General features: G+C 37.5%; 1 protein-coding gene across 1 annotated transcript in view; it reads left to right on the top strand.

Moving 5' to 3' along the window:
- PDE11A (phosphodiesterase 11A) overlaps positions 1-17,242 on the top strand; it is a 315,101-nt gene that overhangs the window by 143,066 nt on the left and 154,793 nt on the right. Inside the window, exon 5 of the mRNA XM_039855267.1 lies at positions 4,204-4,336. Coding sequence (XP_039711201.1) covers positions 4,204-4,336 — 133 coding nt within the window. The remainder of the gene's footprint in view (positions 1-4,203; positions 4,337-17,242) is intronic.

Genomic DNA, 17,242 nt, shown 5'->3' with positions numbered 1-17,242 from the left:
AACTGTGGTGACTCTCCTTAGCTTGATTCTGGCCCAAACTGAAAACCTTAGTGCTGGATTTGTTGTTCTTTGTTATCTCTGGTCAGATTTGGGGGGCTCTACAAAGTTGGTTAATTCAATTTTGGATATTAATTTAAGCTTCCAAAGACCTATTTAAAAAATAAAGACCTATCAGGAACTATCAATCCTGACCCTTTCAAACGGGAAGAAATCACACAGAATAAGAGCCCTCCTAAGTCAGAAGGAGTTGACCTATAAGACCTTTATGAAAGAACTGATTCTTTAAGCAAGATGTGTCCCTCAAGAAGCAGAAATAATTTGGGCCCTTTCCTTTGTGATTAAATTTACAGCACTACATTGCTGAAATGTACAAAGGGGTAATGTCACATGTAGAATTTACTTTAGAAGTTGTTGAAAAGTTGATACTTTAAAAAAATGTTTACTATGGGCTAGATAATATGCTAAATACTTGCATAAATGATTACCTTAGTCTGCATGATAGCTAAGTAGTAGTATTGTACCTATTTTGAAGATGAAGTGTAAGTAACTTGTCTGAGATCATTTTGCTAGGAGGTGGCAAAATAGACATTTGAGTCAGGGATACCTGACTCTAAAACTCATGGTCTTAATCATGAAACATAATTACTTTTTTTTTTAAAGAAATGAAACAAGGTTTTGAAAGTTCTAACTTAATGTCATGATTCTGCATTACAGTGTAAAACATTAGGATTTGGAAAGATGAACTGGTGCAAAAGCCAGAATGTGATATAAATACTAGGAGTGACAAATCGACCTTCCTTCCGGTCCCTCTGAGCATTCTGTCACCCCAGGCTTTACTTTATGTACCTGTGCAGTATTAAACTGAAATAGAGAGGTTGTTTTCAGAAAATCTGTTTGTACTGTTCCAGCTATAAGTCAGTTCATATCTCACCTCCTTTGCGAAGCCTTAACTAGATTACGACACCTGAAGTGGTTTCTCCCTCCCTTCATGACTGATGCAGTTGACTTGGCAACTTTGAAATTTGAACTAAGCATTTAAACTGTCCATTGTTTAAATGTCGGTATGTTTATTTCTCATCTCCCCATCTAGGTAGCAAGCTCCATGAGGGCAGAGACCATAGCGTATACTTTCTAGAAACCACCTCAGATAGTGCCTGTACGTAGTACCTTACACAGTCAATCTTCCTATACTGTCCAACAATTTTATAATGATTTTAATATAGATGCAGACTGAATTAAACCAGATTCTAGGCATGTTTTACATTTAGATGAGTCTTCAGGAGCCCCTGCTTGGTGAATATTTTCATCATCATTTTTTCTGTGAATTCTGTAAGTAGGGACCTAAAGCTCTGGATTATTAAATCCAATGTTTTCCCTTTCTTCTTCCTCCACTGCAGTCTCAGACTGAAGTATTTATTATCTGCAGCATCTCCCTGAAGTTCTCTGTGATGTTGACTGGCCCTACATTTTTTTCTTTAGGAGAGAACCTACCATTCTTGTTCTGCTCTTACCCATGAAGAGAGGCAGCAGGATAAACAGAATAACCTGGGGCTTTGCAGTCACACTTAGCTGAAAATTTTATCTCCACTTGAGAAAACTATTTAGCAATTCTGAGCCTCAGTTTGCTGATCTGTAAAATGTAGAGAATTGTTTCTATCTGGTAAGATTTATGTGGGGACAAAACAAATTAGTTAGGTAAAGCATCCGGCCTGGCCCTAGGCCCCCCATGGGTGATGGCAAATTTGTTTTCCATTTTTTCTTTCTTCGCTTTTTCTTTTCCCCTTTTCTTCTCCTTTCTTCCTCTAGATATAAATTTCCCTATATATTCTCTCCCTGAGCAATCTCATCTATTTTATTCTCTTCATACATAATCCTAACTCTGTCTCAGTATTTGCAGTTCTGAAGATTTAATATGGGTTCTGGTCCTGGATTTTCAACCATGAATAATGTGTTCTAGGCTCAAAGAATGTCTGTTATCTTTCTTCTTCTCCCTCTTCCCCCAAAATCTCATTTCTGCTAATCATTCCGCAGGCACACAGGAGCAAAGTGTAAGCTGCTGGCCACTAAGCCCTGTCGAATCTTTTGCAGTACCTCGTGAGTGAGTGGCCAGCATCATCACCTCCCACCTGCACAACTTCAGTGGTGTGCAAGGACTTCTCCCATCTTCAATCTCTCTTAGCCAGTTCTTCTTGCTCATTGTACCCAGATAAGCTTCCTAAAATCACAGCTGGAATCATGTCACTTCTCCACTCAGTATTCTTAAATGGTTCCCCATGGCCTGTACCGAAGATTTCAGCTCCTTGGTCAAAGACTTCGCCTTTCAGCCCTGAACTCCTTTTCAGTCTTATTCCCCCACAGTATGTATCCCATGTTCTCATCAAAGCGGATGACTCAGTGTTCCAAGAACACACCCTTGTACTTCGCTGCCTCCGTATCTTTTGTTCCTGCTGTTTTCTCCTCTGTTTGTGCTTTCCTCCTCACCCCTCCAGTTCCTCCTTGCTGAACTCTTTTTCCATCCTGAAAGGCCCATTTAAAGGTTTTTGATGAACCTTTGATAAAACTGGTTCCTTCTTTGGTCCCCCTTCCCGACCCTCCGCCTATCCCGACCTCAGCCCTTCTGTTCTTGGGTTCCTTCCCCGCCAACCCCCAGGGTCCTGCTGTAGCTCCTCTTCCCACCACACACTAGCTCAGCACTTTCCACACTATGGTATCACAGAACACTTCAAAAGTTGTAATATGGAATAAAGTACACAGACAGCACAGAGGGAATTGACAGACCAATCCACCGCTGCAAGAAATGATCAGCGTTCAGTCACACGCTTTTATAAACTTAGAAATGACTCCATTAAGTTGGATCCTCATTCAAGTGCATTCATTCTCATGTTTCTTCCCGTATTTTTGCTTTCACTGAAGCACAGCATAAAATTTCACTTCTCACAGGTATAACGTAGCAAAGAGAAAATGAAACATGGACATTTTTGTTCTTCCTTTGTATTTTTTAGAAAATAAAGCTTCATCTTCTCTTTTAGTCCTCAGTCTTTTTACTTTGTTTTAGGCACCATCTGAGAAATACAAGTCTCAGCTTTTTTATTAAAACTTCCATTTTTCAGGCAGTGATACATAGAGAATAAGTTTATATACTAGTAATGTTTAATATGCCATAAAGGATAGATAATACCACCTATATGTTAATTTATCAGATGCGGACCAGCAATCATTACAGATAAGATATATTAATGATGGCAAATAATGCCTGTGCTTCCCACTCATTAATGAATCCAGTGGCCTCTCCATGTCAGTTCCTGGCATTCTCAGCAGGGCACAAATTCCACACAGGCACATTATGGCATAACAACAATGACTATGTATAGTGTTCAGTGTTTTTCTTACATATAACGTTTAGGTTAAAAAGTCAACAGAGTTGTTGTGAGTGTTCTTTTTGTAGTTCGCTCGTTCACATCTCCTGGAATGCAGGGGATGTCGTTTGGAAAATATTGTCCTAGCATGTTTGCCTTTATTTACATAATTTCAGTTATCACCTACTAAACCCCAAATCTGATGTCCTCCATGGAGATTTACCTTGACATTGCTAATTTGAACAGTAGTCAGTATGCATTTTCACAGCTTTTGGCAGTGGTCAGTGTGTCCCTAGAGAAGAAAAGATGGCAGGGAGGAAGGGTGGAGGGGATCTTACTAGTTCTTTGAGTATTTCTATGTAGTCGATGTTTGCAATGAAAGTGATACAAGGGTGAGTTCACAAAATTTAGCATAAAATTTCTTGTTCGAATCAAATATCAGTATAATTCGAATTATTAATTTTAGGGATCTATAGAGTTAAAACTGATGTTCTAGTGAGATTTTTGATGCTAAACATCAGATCTGCTCAGTTAAGGGGTGGGGCTGGGGAGGTCAGTGGAATTTATTATGCCACTGCACTGGCGTCCTGCTATTGATTTTAAATATCTGCTTTATGTCTGCCTGCCTTGGGCCTAGAATCTACCATTTCTACCCATCGATTTGATTACTTTACATTATAGCAGTTGTCTTTCTGATAATGACTTTGCTGTTATTCTGTGATTCAAGTCACTTATCCCCTCTTAATGAGGATAGATAATCCTGCTCTGAGTGTAGTTTAATAGGGTTTGTGTTCAAATAAACTTATGTTTCTTTCTTTTCTTACTGCCTGCATTGGTATTCTGATAGTTTCAAAGAGAGCATGGAGAAATCATCGTACTCTGACTGGCTGATAAATAACAGCATTGCCGAGCTCGTGGCTTCTACAGGTCTTCCAGTGAACATCAGTGATGCCTACCAGGACCCTCGCTTTGATGCTGAGGTAAGGAGTCTTCTTGTTCAGGAGTCTGAAGGTTCAGTTATCACTCTGTTGATGGCTTGCTGGTTGAAGCCAAAAAAGGACGTCATACAGATTTACAGCAACCCTTGAGTCTACTGGCAATTCTTTCATGTTGTTCCCTGTGGTCTGATTTTTTATATTGCTTACTGTTGAATGACAGAAAAACTTCCTCTCTCTATCCTGCCTTATGGCAAAATGACTGTGTATTATGATTAGTCTGATGCTCTTTTACGATTGGGTACATTTTATATTAAATGTAATCATATACAGGTACCTGTGCATTAAATGCACCCATGCACATTATATATTAAACAAACACAGTTTATATTAAACTATGAAATAGCTAATAATAAAAATATATAACAGTTATTTCCCAATAGATGCTAGAAAAACAACCATGTTTTTAAAAATTGCTTCCAAGAAACAGTAAATTGGTTTGTTATTATTTAATTTTAATTCTGTAAGCACATTATAATGATATACAGAACATATTAAAATGATATAGATTCTGACCTGCATAAGTTTAAATTGTCAGGTAGTATAGATTATCATACAGGTAAAATTTACATGAACTTATAAAATGTCTCTACATGTGTATGCACACATACACATTCAATAAATTACAAGTTTCTTATTCTAGACTGCCAAGCTAATATATGAAGAATAACATGAGTTTTTGGTGAGGAAGAGAGAGAAGACATGTAGTCAGGCAAAGTTGAGAGAGAACGGGGAGTTAGAGAACTGAGATGAGTTAATGTGGCTAAAGGGCTGGGTAGATGAGGCTGAAGAGGGAAACGGGCCAGATCGCTCAGACTTTGAAAGCTTTATTAAGAGGTTAAGAATCTTAACCAGCAGTTGAGTTTTAAACAGGGGAGAAGCAAGAGTTGTATTTTAGAAAGATCACACTAGCTACAGAACAAAGGATAGATTAGTAATAATAACTGAACATTTAATCTGAAACGAGAGCTAGTCTGTGACATTGAAGACAGACAAAGATTCAGTCCTGGTCTCAGACTCCACAGCTCTTACTCTTAATTTCACCCTGTGCTGTCCCCAGTGTCCACTGGGAAACAATGATGTGGGGAGGCTGGAATCTAAGTCTAACATATAACTTTAGTCAAACCATCTTTGCAGATCTCTGCAGGGAAATTTTAAATTCCCAAAACTCAACACCTCTCTGTAGCTGGCTGGAAACCTCTTCCCCCAGGCTATATTCTCTATGTATCTTCCATGTGGCTTCTTTATATTCCTAGTTATAGGAGTTCTGTTCAGCTAGTTTTCAGGTGGTTCTCAAGGGTGGTTGTTCTATAATTTAGTTGAAATTTTGATGTGGTCATGAGAGGAGGAGAGCACAGTGCGTACCTACTCTGCCATCTTGACTGGAAGTCCCTCTATTCATTCTTAAGCATCAGGCTGAGAGGCTTCTCCCTTGGAGATCCTTTCATGAACTCCCAGTCTGGGTTGGGGGGATCTCCAGTATGCTTCCTTAGGTGTCCCAATGCTTACCACCCTCTAGCTCTCCTCAGTTCTCATACATTATTTCTGAACTTTGGGAAAGTGCACCGTCCAAAGCTTCCTTAGTTCTCCTCCTAAAAGGAAGAACACTACCACCTTAGTTCTGTGACTGGCAGAGTGGAAATGATTTATAGATGTCGATATTTGTATACTTTAGCATTTTGATTGGGTTAGGACTAATTTTATGAAGTTTTGCCTTTTGCTATGTTTCTTGCTTCCTTGGTTTGAAAGAAAGAATACTGAAAAAACAGATTTCTAAACACAGTTTTATGAAGAAAGTGCTCTCAATCTTCTACAATTAGCATTGTCAATCACTGAACAAACTGAAAGGCTTGCTATGTAGAAAAATCATTAAATTCCAATTCATTGTTACAAAGTTGACCTGTTAGATTAGGTGTCAAGGGATAATGATTGATTCCTACCCCAAATTATAGTGCTAAATTTGGTTTGGATTGCTATCATTCTGCTCTTAGCTTTGGACCATAAAGTTACATTCTGGGGAAGCAAAAAGAATCAATAAATTATGCCATTTAAAAAAGTTGGTTCATAAGACATATGTAACGGTATAACAAAATAAGATGTAATAAACACCCACCATCCAATTTGAGAAAAACAACATGATAATTACTTCTGAATCCTTATATTGATCTTCCCTAATCCCATCTTCTCTATTTCCCACACAGAGGTAACCACTATCTAATTTGAGTTTAACATTCCTTTGGTTTTCTAGATAGTTTTACCACATATGTTTTAATCCCTGCCAACTATATTGTTATGTTTTGCATGTCTCTGAAGTTTATATAAATTGAATTATACTACATGTATTCTTCTCTGGCTTGCTTTTTCATTCAACATATATATTCCTGAGTCACATGAATTTGAATTCATTTATTTATTATTTAAGTATCCCTTAAATAATAAATACAAGGGATACTTATGCAAGTATCCCTTGTATGAATAAGCCTCATTTTATTTATTCAGTATAGTTTCGATAAATATTTGGATTCAGTGTTTTGCTGTTACATACATACCTGCCAAGGACTTTCTGTGCATGTCCCTAAGTACACAGAGGCAAGAGTTTTTCTAGCATCAGTTCTTAGGAGAATGACATTCTGGTCATAGGCTGTAAACATCTTCACCTTTATAGGGAGTAGAAAATTCTTGTCCAATAATTGCTTTTTTTTTTTTTTCCTTTATGAAAAGTAGCACATGTAGCAAGCACAATTAATATCTCAAAACTACTTCTTGGTAATACAATATAATGAGCTTGAGTATACCATAACCTTATGTCTACAGGCAGACTCTCACCTCATCTCTTCCTGATTAGCGATAAAGGCATACTTACAGTCCATTCCAATAAGGCAGCCTACTTCACTGATTGTAAAAAGAATAATATTGACTCTTGAGCAAAAATGCAACAGTTATTTCTGTGAGATTGGGCATAAAAATTTAATGCCCTGATCCAGTAGTTAGAAGCAGTGATGTCTGAACACAGTAAACTGTGGTAGGTTAAGCAGTGACTATTTTGTGAAATCACTCTTCTACCCTAGGAGAAAATAAAGCATGTATTTAGACCATCGTTATTTCTTGTCCTTCCACCTAAGTGCTTTCAATCTGCCATACAGCTAATTCTAGATTTTAAATGCAAATTTGAAGATGCATTATACCATGATTTTTACATGTTCTCTTTGCGTGATACTTGAATTTAAAGTTATTTTGTTTCTCTTCTTATGCTGAGGGAAAAAAAATGGAAAGGAATTAATCAATACAAGTGGAGGTGAGAGACTGGAGGAGAAAAAGAGAGATCTACTTAAATACAGGCATTTAGTAGATATGTTCTGCAAATGTGTGTGTATGGTGTGTGTGTGTGAGAGAGAGAGAGAGAGAGAGTAAAATGTATCACACCAGGAAAAGCAAAATTATGTATTCTCAAGTATATTTTGCCCGAGTAACCAATGTCGACCATTTATGTTAGTAATGAATGAAACAGACTTCAGACTGAACCACAGCACTTCCCCAAGAGGCTAAGAGGCTGGAAGCTTCTCCCCACAAAGCCTCATGTAAGATGGTGTGGATCATATAATACAGACAAACATTTTGGATATTTTTTCATTAACATATTATTTTCCTCAAGATAAAAAACCACCATGACAAAATGGAATTGCTTCATCTTTTCAGTAAAAGTAATTCTGGAATCATCCTAGAGATATATAACTATGTTGTCTTCCTACAGAGATCTGAGTCCTCTCTTCTAGTGTCTGGTACATGGGTCCATATATTTCCCCAGTAATCATAACTGAGTCATTATTTATCAGTGGTAGAATATAAGGAAACTTGTTTTTTTAAATCTAAGATTAATGACTAATGGTTTTCTCCACTGGGAAAAGTGCTTGCTCTTTTGTTCTGTGCACTCACTGACTTTCCTAAATAGTTTGAGGTGGTTAACAAGAATGATAATTTGCAGAGAATGGAGAATCTTTTTCAAAGCATTTCTTATTTTTCCTACAGATTTTATCTACACAAGTCTGCGTAATAGATTTTAAAATGTCAGAAACACAGTTACCCTGAGCACTGGTATCTATGGTAAATTTCTCAGTGGTTGCAATGGCTAATTCTGGCAACCTGAATTTTCTTTACTGAGCAGGAAGGACTCCAATTCATCAGGCGATGTTGTGACCTAGAATAGAACTCATAAAAGTGGATTGATCTTATTTTGAGATTTCCTACTATAGATAATTCAACTTTTGGTTAATAGAAATAGTAGAGATTTTCTTTTAATTAACAGGTGAGAAAACAGAGACTCAGAGAGTCTGAAGTAACTTGCCTAAGGCCATACAGCTTCCTTGAGGCAGGACAGAAAACAGACTCTGGACCTTCTGATTCCTAATTCACTTCTCTTTCTCTGAGTTGCTGTGTAGCGGGCAAGAGGGCAGGGAACCCACTGCTGAGGAGTTGCCTAGGCAATAGAGCGACAATCCCTTCCTTCCTCTCTCCAAAAGACATATAAACTTATGGCTGGCAGACCTACCTTTTTGTCTTGTCAGCTCCACTTACCAGCTAAGAAGTCCTGGGCATACTGCTTACATACGTATTGTAATATGTAAAATTCCATATAAATATTTTGTAAACCATGCAGGCTTGTATAAATACCAGGTGAAGATATTAGTTTGATTGAGGACTGGCTATTTAGTTCCAAGGAGGTGCCAAAAGCAAATCCTTTTCTCTACACGAGGGGGCCTTTATACAGATCTGCAGACCAGCAGACCCTTCCTTCAGAGACATGGGTGGGTGGGGAGGGGGAGTGGGAAGAAAGAAAATCTCTACCCACAGAAAGGAGTTAAAGGTGATTGTTTGTTGACAGTAAAGAAGGGATGGTGGCAATAATATGACAACCTGTAGATCTTCAAGAAAGCCAGGTCTTTTCTATTCTGGTCAGAGTAGGAGCAATAGCAGGTGTCAACAGATGGTGAAAGCTGGATATATGTCCTGTGGCCTTGGGCTGACCTGGGGAGATGGTTACCAGATCCTCCCTTATAAGGATAAGCAATATGCAGACCTAGCTTTTCACAAGAGTAGTCAGGCATCCAGGGGCCAGGTTACCTAGGTATATCAGGGATGATAGAATTTCAGGGACTAATTGCACTGCCCAGGCCCAAGCAACCCACCAAACCTTAAAACATACAGCTAAAAGCCAGTCACATTGGTATATTTCAAACACAATACTGGTGCCTATGTTCACTATATAAGTTAAGGCAATAGATAAACTCCAAAACCTGTGACTCAATATGATAGAAGTTTAGTTTTTACTCATGTTAAGTCCAAATAGATGTTCCTAATCAGTGGTAGTGGATAAGGAGGTGTTCCTTACTCCATGAATGAAATTGTTCAACAACAACTGTGAATGAGTCTCCCAGTGGACCATTTTGTGGATTCTTCAGATTCCTAAGTGTGGGTGCCAACCCCAATACATCCTCTCATGTACTTTTGGTAGTTCCATCTCCAGTTTGGACTAACACAGGAAGCTTGTCAGTTTGGGGATTTATAATGCCAGTGGCTATTTTCTGTTAGAGATAATTTACTCTATCAAGCTTTGCTTTAGCTGTACAGCTAAAGTGTAAAGTAGATTTCCAATTTCTGTGTCTTTTCTGCCTTATAATAACTTTTAGGATGTCTTCTGAAACTCTGCCCAAAGATATACAGCAAAAGAATTTTGAAATCTCAGTTTCGAAACTGTTGGAATCTACAGAGGGATGTTTTTAATGTGATGTAAAGCTTATCCCAGGTACTGTCAGGTGCGTGCTGTGAGGGCTATGGGGCAAGTAATCATAGTTGTCTTCCTGCTGGGTGTTTTCTTTATGATTGTGGTAAATATTTAATGGAATTCCCTTCTTGTGGTTAACAGAGCAGCTAGCAGGGCTAGCCACAGTGATTATTTGCCTTCTGTCTGCCTGTTCAAGTTGACTCTTAGGAGTATTGCCTGCTGGGCCTGATGGCATATATGGTTTTATGGCCAAACTCTTTAGTTTATGGGTAGAAAATTATGACAGAATGGTTTTATAAGATAGTCACAAAGCCAGAACAAAATTTCTGAGCTTTAAATTTTGCAAACTTGTGAAGATCAGGATACGTTTATTCTGTTATAAGACTCTATGATCCTTGAAAAGGATGAAAGACAGAAATGACTTTCTAAATATAACTGATTGTATTTATTTATAGTGGCTCAAGAAACATTCATGTTCATGGTTATCATATTAGTAGGTATTATAATTTTATTAGACATTTGCTCCTTGGGAAGAGGTATCCATGTTTGTCTCCTGGAGACATTGACCGTATATATTAATACCATTTATATTAATTTTCTGTTGCTGCATAACAAAAACCCACAAATTCAACAGCTTAAGACAGACACCCACTTATTATCTCACAATTTCTATAGGTTAGAAGTCTGGGCATGGCACAGCTGGGTTTTCTGCTGAGCATCTCACAAGGCCGAAATCAAGGTTTTGGCCCGGCTGTGCTCTCATTTGGTTCTTGGCATTATTTTCAAAGGTCACTCAGGTTGTTGGCAGACTTGAATTCCTTGCAGTTGTAGACTAAAATTCCCATTTTCTTACTGGCTGTTGGCCAAAGGTCTCTCTTGATTCCTAGAGATTGTTGTCAGGTGCTAGCCACATAGCCCTCTCACAACATGTCAGCTTCCTTTTCAAAGGCAGCAGAAGAATCTTACTCCAGTTGGATATGGCAGAGGCTTAAATAATGTCAGAAGTGACTTTCCTAATCATAGGAGTGGCTCTCCCAACTCTTTTGCCATATAACATAACCTAGACAAAGAAGTGACAATTTTATCACAGGTCCTGCCCAGAGAGGATTATACAGATGGAGGGTGGACAGGTTGGAATCTTCAAGGGCATCTTTAGAATTTTACCTATAATAAAGACTAAAATTGAGCCTGCATAAATGTCTCTATCTCATGAAACAATCTTTATGTCCTGATATGGAAAAATGTCCACAAAAGAAAAAAAAACCATAGAGAAGTATGTATAGAATATCTGTGGGTATATGTATGTATATATGCACATGTTTTTCTAATAGACACTTCAAACTTAACATGTCTAAAACAGAGCTCACAAAATTTTTTCTCCCAACCCTGCTGCTCTCTCTGTTTCCTTATCTCTGTTAAGGCAACTCAGTCTTTCCTGATGCACATGCCAAAATTTTTATAGGCATGATTTTCTAATGCTGCCCATATAATTCATCAGGATGTCCAAATGACTCTATCTGAAAAATTTATTCAGAATCCGACCACTTCTCACTATTCAACTGCTACTACCCAGGTCCAAATCTCCATCATCTCTGTACTGTTTCTTTGGCCATAGCCTCTTATCTCTCTCTACTTCCACTCTTCCCCTCTACACTCTGTTCTCAATATAGTCGCCAGAGGCTTTTAAATTTTAAATCACATCATATTAGAACTTTGCTTGCAAACTCTTCAAAGTCTCCTTATTTCACTTAAAAGCCAAATTTATAATTCTTTCGGAGGCTTACGATGCCCTACACAATCTAGTATCTCATTATCTACCCCCAGCCCTCACACATACATCCACAGCCACACCAGTCTCCTTGTTATTCATAGAACATGCCACTCATACACCTACCTCAGGGCCTTTGTACTGGCTACTACCTCAGCTGAAATACTCTTCCCCTAATAAGTGCAAGGCTCACATCTCCACCTCTTTAAAGTCATCATTCACATGTTACCTGTGAGTAAGGCCTGCCACCCTTGGTATTCCTAATCCCTTTTAACTTGCTCTATTCTTTCTGCCTAATTCGTAACACTTCTAACATATAATTTATTTATGTATTTTTTGGTATTGTTTACAAGTTGTCTTCTCTTACTAGAATGTAAGCTCAATGAAGATGAGTATTTTGTCAGTTTTGTTCACTGTTATGTCCCTAACAACTAGAACAATGTTCAGTACATAATAGACATTATTGTTGAATATTGTTCAGTATTGTTGAATATATTATCTGTTATTTATAAATATATTAAATACTGTTAAGTATATTATAAATTTATGTGTGAATATATTATACATTCGTAGGAAAAGATTAGGTAGAACTTATACTAAACTGTTAATAGTTGTCATCTCTAGAGATGTCAAAATTAGAGCTGTTGATTTTATTTTTAGTTAAAAATGTCAGGTGTTTACATTATTTTTGTAATCAGGAAAAATTATCAAGGTATTAAAGATTTTTAGACCTTTTACATTTTATGTGAAATTATATTTTACCAGGCTGTGAGCCCTCTAAAAACTATAAACCATTACTCAAAACTGGAATTGAAATAATTCAACATCTAACTAAATTAACTTGCCTTCCTGTATCTTTGGGGAATTCAGATGGATTATTTTCTATTGCCCTTGTCAGCATGGAGTGTTGCTGGAATTTTATTCTAACTAAGATCCTTGTCTGAAATTGTCCCAACATGATGTACATAAACTGCATTTGCAGATGACCTGCCATTGTATCAGGTGGCTTCTTGGAGTGCATACTCTATTTACAAATATTTGCACCATGGAAAGATTATTCTGGCCTTGCTTTAGTTGGCATTGTGCTTATGAATTCAACTCCCAGTAGTTCGTTGCACTCTAGTGCATCATCTATGTAGCTTTCTGCCCTTCTTTTCATACTAGATTCAAAAGAACGACTTAAAACAAATACACTAATGCATAAGCCATTATTTAGTCAACATAAGATGTAATATTCTGTTGCTTAATTTAATATTTCCTTCCATTTGTATAGTTATGGAGTGAATTTCAGAGCCATTACATGCAGGGTTTGTTTTCTGGCTGCAACAAACAATTGGACCCAGTATTTAAATAGGAAAGGTTCAGCATGGGGAATGGCAGAAAATAACTAAAAAGTAGGGCAGGCCATATGCATGAATGGTTTAGTGGTCTATGTATTTGTTACAAATTCAAGAGAGGTAGGAAATCGATCAGCACCCAAATTTCCTCTGCCATGGGTGGTTGATGCCCAGAGTTAAGGAGTTAAATTTAAGGTGTCATGATTCTAAGTCTGTTATTCTTTAATCCTATGAAGTTCTTCCATATGAAGTTCTTGCCCTGATTTTCTTAAATTAAAGCCTGTTATAGACAACTCAGTAGTTCTTACCTTTGTCATGTAGCACTTAAGGATAATAGGGCTCCAGGCGCTGAGATCCTTTGATATAGAACATTAAAGCCCATTTCGCCTGTCAGATCTTAATAGCAAAACACTCCCACAGTCTGGGATGCTGAGTACTAGCCTGGGGGGACAGTTCACGTCTTTTCTCTATAATGCCTTCTGGTCTATCTGTTTTGCTTCTGTCACAAAGGGGAATGTGCAAAATTGAAACCATTAAGAGTTAGAGGTCTGTGGATCTGCTGAAACACATTTGCCACTGATAATCTCTGTTATTGATATTTAGGGTAAACCAATTTGAGATTCTTTCCAGAGAGTAGGGTTTGGTAGAGAAGATTAGACAGTCCACATAAGATTTACTGTTGACCAGGAGAGTGAGGAAGGTTAGGAATTACTAAGACTTGAATAAGATATAGAATGGTAGCTGTAGGTCCTTAAGATGAATAGCGGTCCCCTGGTTCTAAGAGTCGAATGGACTGCTGCACAGGTGATGGAGACTTGCCTCAGTTCTAAGCCCAAAGATCAATTGTTTTGTTAGGAGTGCATTTGTCAGGAATTTAAGGAATCATTTGTAGATAGTGTTCTAGAAGCCATTAGGACTGATCTCATGTGCTGGTAAAGTAGGCAAAAATAAACTGCCTCTCTACTCTTTCAGGGAAATCAAAGGACTGATTGGGAACATCTCCTCCCTTACCTTGTCCTAGTACCAGAATTTCTCACCAGGAGATTGCTTTGGGGGGGATTAAGTATTGCATTAGGTTATTGTTAAATTTGTACATATTTCCCTAGGGAAAGGAAACATATTGCACATTAATGACTAGTATTACATTATCAGCAATTCATTTGACATTTCCTTTGATCACTTTTAAGAGGCTGGAAAATATGACAAGTACGTTTGATGGCTCCAAGAGAGATGCATTAACTGGAAAGACCCAATGAGGACAGAGATTGGATAAAATTTTTAAGTAAACATCTTTAATTGGAAAGAACAAAGCACTCCCAAATAATATATCTATTTTAACTATAGCCTCCTAGACAGACTGCTTAGTCTCACATGGTCTAATGTTTGGGACTCTAATGATATTAATTTTAAACTGAGAATGATTGAGCAGGGACTCTGTGAAACAATGGGACAGATATTTTGGAGCAAGTAATCCTTCAATACTAGTAATATTTACATTTTTAAAACACCTTATGAATTTTGAAACTCTTTCACACACATATTTTCATAAAACAACTTGGAAAATAAGAAAAAGCACAAAGAAGCAAAGATGAGAATGTACTATCATTCCAAAATCTGTAGATAAACAATATTAACATTTTAGTGTGCAGAAGATAAGTGTTCATGACGAAATTGGGGCATGGAGAGTTTGGGTGACGGTTAAGGTCAATAGACTGATATTTTTGAGCTCCATTGACTGATAGGATCTGGAGACTTAGAGTTATCTGATGAACAGAGATGATTCTTTCCTTCATACTTTCTTATGCCTCTTTATCCCTGTTTGGGATTCATTCTTCGGAGGCCTTGTTCAGCTATGATGAATTTCATTTATCTTTTCCTTCAACTCCTGCACAGAATGATACATGCTCCTGGGACTTGCCATTTCATAAGGACATATAAATTAACTTGGATTAGTTTAACCTTCCAGAAACAACAACCATTGCCACGAATAGACAACGAGGGCCTTGCCTGAATGATTTTAAAATCACAAAATTCACTCTCATTGTACTCTGCCATCCTTCCTTCTCTCCCTCTGCCATCCTGTTGAGCTCATCAAACATGCTAATCATCACCAGCCTCTCTTCCCTATTCTCAGCAAGTCAGCACTGGCTTCGTTGCTATCGCTCAACCACAGTAGGAACAATTTAAAGACACTCGGCATTTTCTGTTGCCTCTCCCCTCTTCTTTGCTCAGCCCACACAAGACTAGCTCTGGACTGATGCAGCTCTGCTCTTTCAGTGTGGCCTTCCTCCTCCAGAACTAATCACTTAACTTCTGTTCCTGATCCCTGATTTTCTTCCCTCGACTACCCTCTGCCATCAGTTATTCTTCTGAGTTATTAAATTCGAGAATCCATTTTTCACTGCTTATCCTATTTGACTACTCTGCAACATTTGACACAATTGTTTTCCTTAAGTTCTATTTAGAAGATAACTTTTTCTGTCTTGTGCAACTAATTCATTATCTAACATTTAGAAAATAGAAACAGCAATTTAAAAATTCCCACAGGCAGTATTCTTTCACAATGTGTACATATATCAAATCATCACGTTGCACATTTTAACTATATTACAGTTTTGTCAATTATACCTTAATAAAGCTTAGGGGTAGAGGGAAGTATCGCTGGTTGAATATCACCAGTATCACCTCTGGCAAGAGGTGAGCAGGAATGGGGGAATGAATAGGTGGAACACAAAAGAATTTTAGGGCAATGAAATTACTCTGTATGATACTCTGATATCGTGTATGTGTCATTATAGAGTTGTCAAAACCCAAAGAATGTACATCATCAAGAGTGAACCTTAATGTAACTAGAGACTCTGGGTAATAATGATATATCAGTGTGGGTTCATCAGTTATAACAAATGTACTACTTTGATGTTGGTAGTGAGGGATGTATGTGCCTGTGTAGGGGAAAGGAGTATATGGGAACTCTCTGTACTTGCACTCATTTTGCTGTAAACCTAAAATTGTTCTTAAAAATAAAGTCTATTTAAAAAGTAAATAAACAAATAAAAACTCCCATAGTCAAATATTCAGCGGGAACTATTGTGGTCATAATTTTTCGAGGATTTTCTAAAGTATATAATAGGTATTTATATACCCACAGACACCCACACTGTTATCATTTAATATATTAAAATTTTACATGTTAATAAATATTCTTCCATAGCATGATTTTAATGAGGTGGATAATAGTCCTTTGTTTGGATATGCTATTTACTTAACTAACTCCCTTTAGTCTAATATTCAGATTATTTCTAACATATCATTATTATAAATAATGCTGCAGTTCATACTTTTATATGTAAATTTTTTATATGTGAATAGCTAGGATAATTACCATAGCATAAATTCCTAGACATGAAAGTGATAAGTCAAAGAGTATGTAGACATTTTAGACTCTGGATACACATCAATAAATCTGTCTCCAGAAAGATTGTAGGAATGTGTTCACACATGAGAAATGCTATAAAGCTTTGACATTAGGAGTTTGAGCTTTGGAGTTCTTTTCCATTTCTGTCACTGACCCCACCTTCTTCTTCCTGTCCTAAATACTGTGTCCCCTCAGGTTCAGTTTTTCATCCCTTCTGTCTTTTTCTTGGACAAGTTCTCCCTTAGTGGTTTTACCCACTTAGTTAACAGCAGAGGCCGATGACTCCAAGATTAGTATCTCTAGCTCCTCTTTCTCTCCAGTTGCCATTGGAATTGTAATGAGTGTCAACCTGGACTCAATATCATTTCCCTCAAACTTCCTGTGTTCCCACTACCCTTACTCAAACCAGAAACTTCAGTGTTATCCTCCATGGGGATGGGAGAACACATACTCCCACCTTCCCAGAATATAAAAAATTATTTGGGGAAACTACAATAATTTTGTAAAAAAAAAAAAAAATCTTTCATTTCACTGGCAAACAGCCTAAGCTTTGTTTTTCTCACTAACAGCTTCTCAAGGGATCTCTTTCCTT

This window comes from Pteropus medius, unplaced genomic scaffold (assembly GCF_902729225.1).
Source record: "Pteropus medius unplaced genomic scaffold, Ma_sr-lr_union100, whole genome shotgun sequence".
Classification (NCBI taxonomy): Eukaryota; Metazoa; Chordata; class Mammalia; order Chiroptera; family Pteropodidae; genus Pteropus; species Pteropus medius.
The sequence above is the reverse complement of the archived record's forward strand: the minus strand, read 5'-3'. Positions and strand labels throughout refer to the sequence as shown.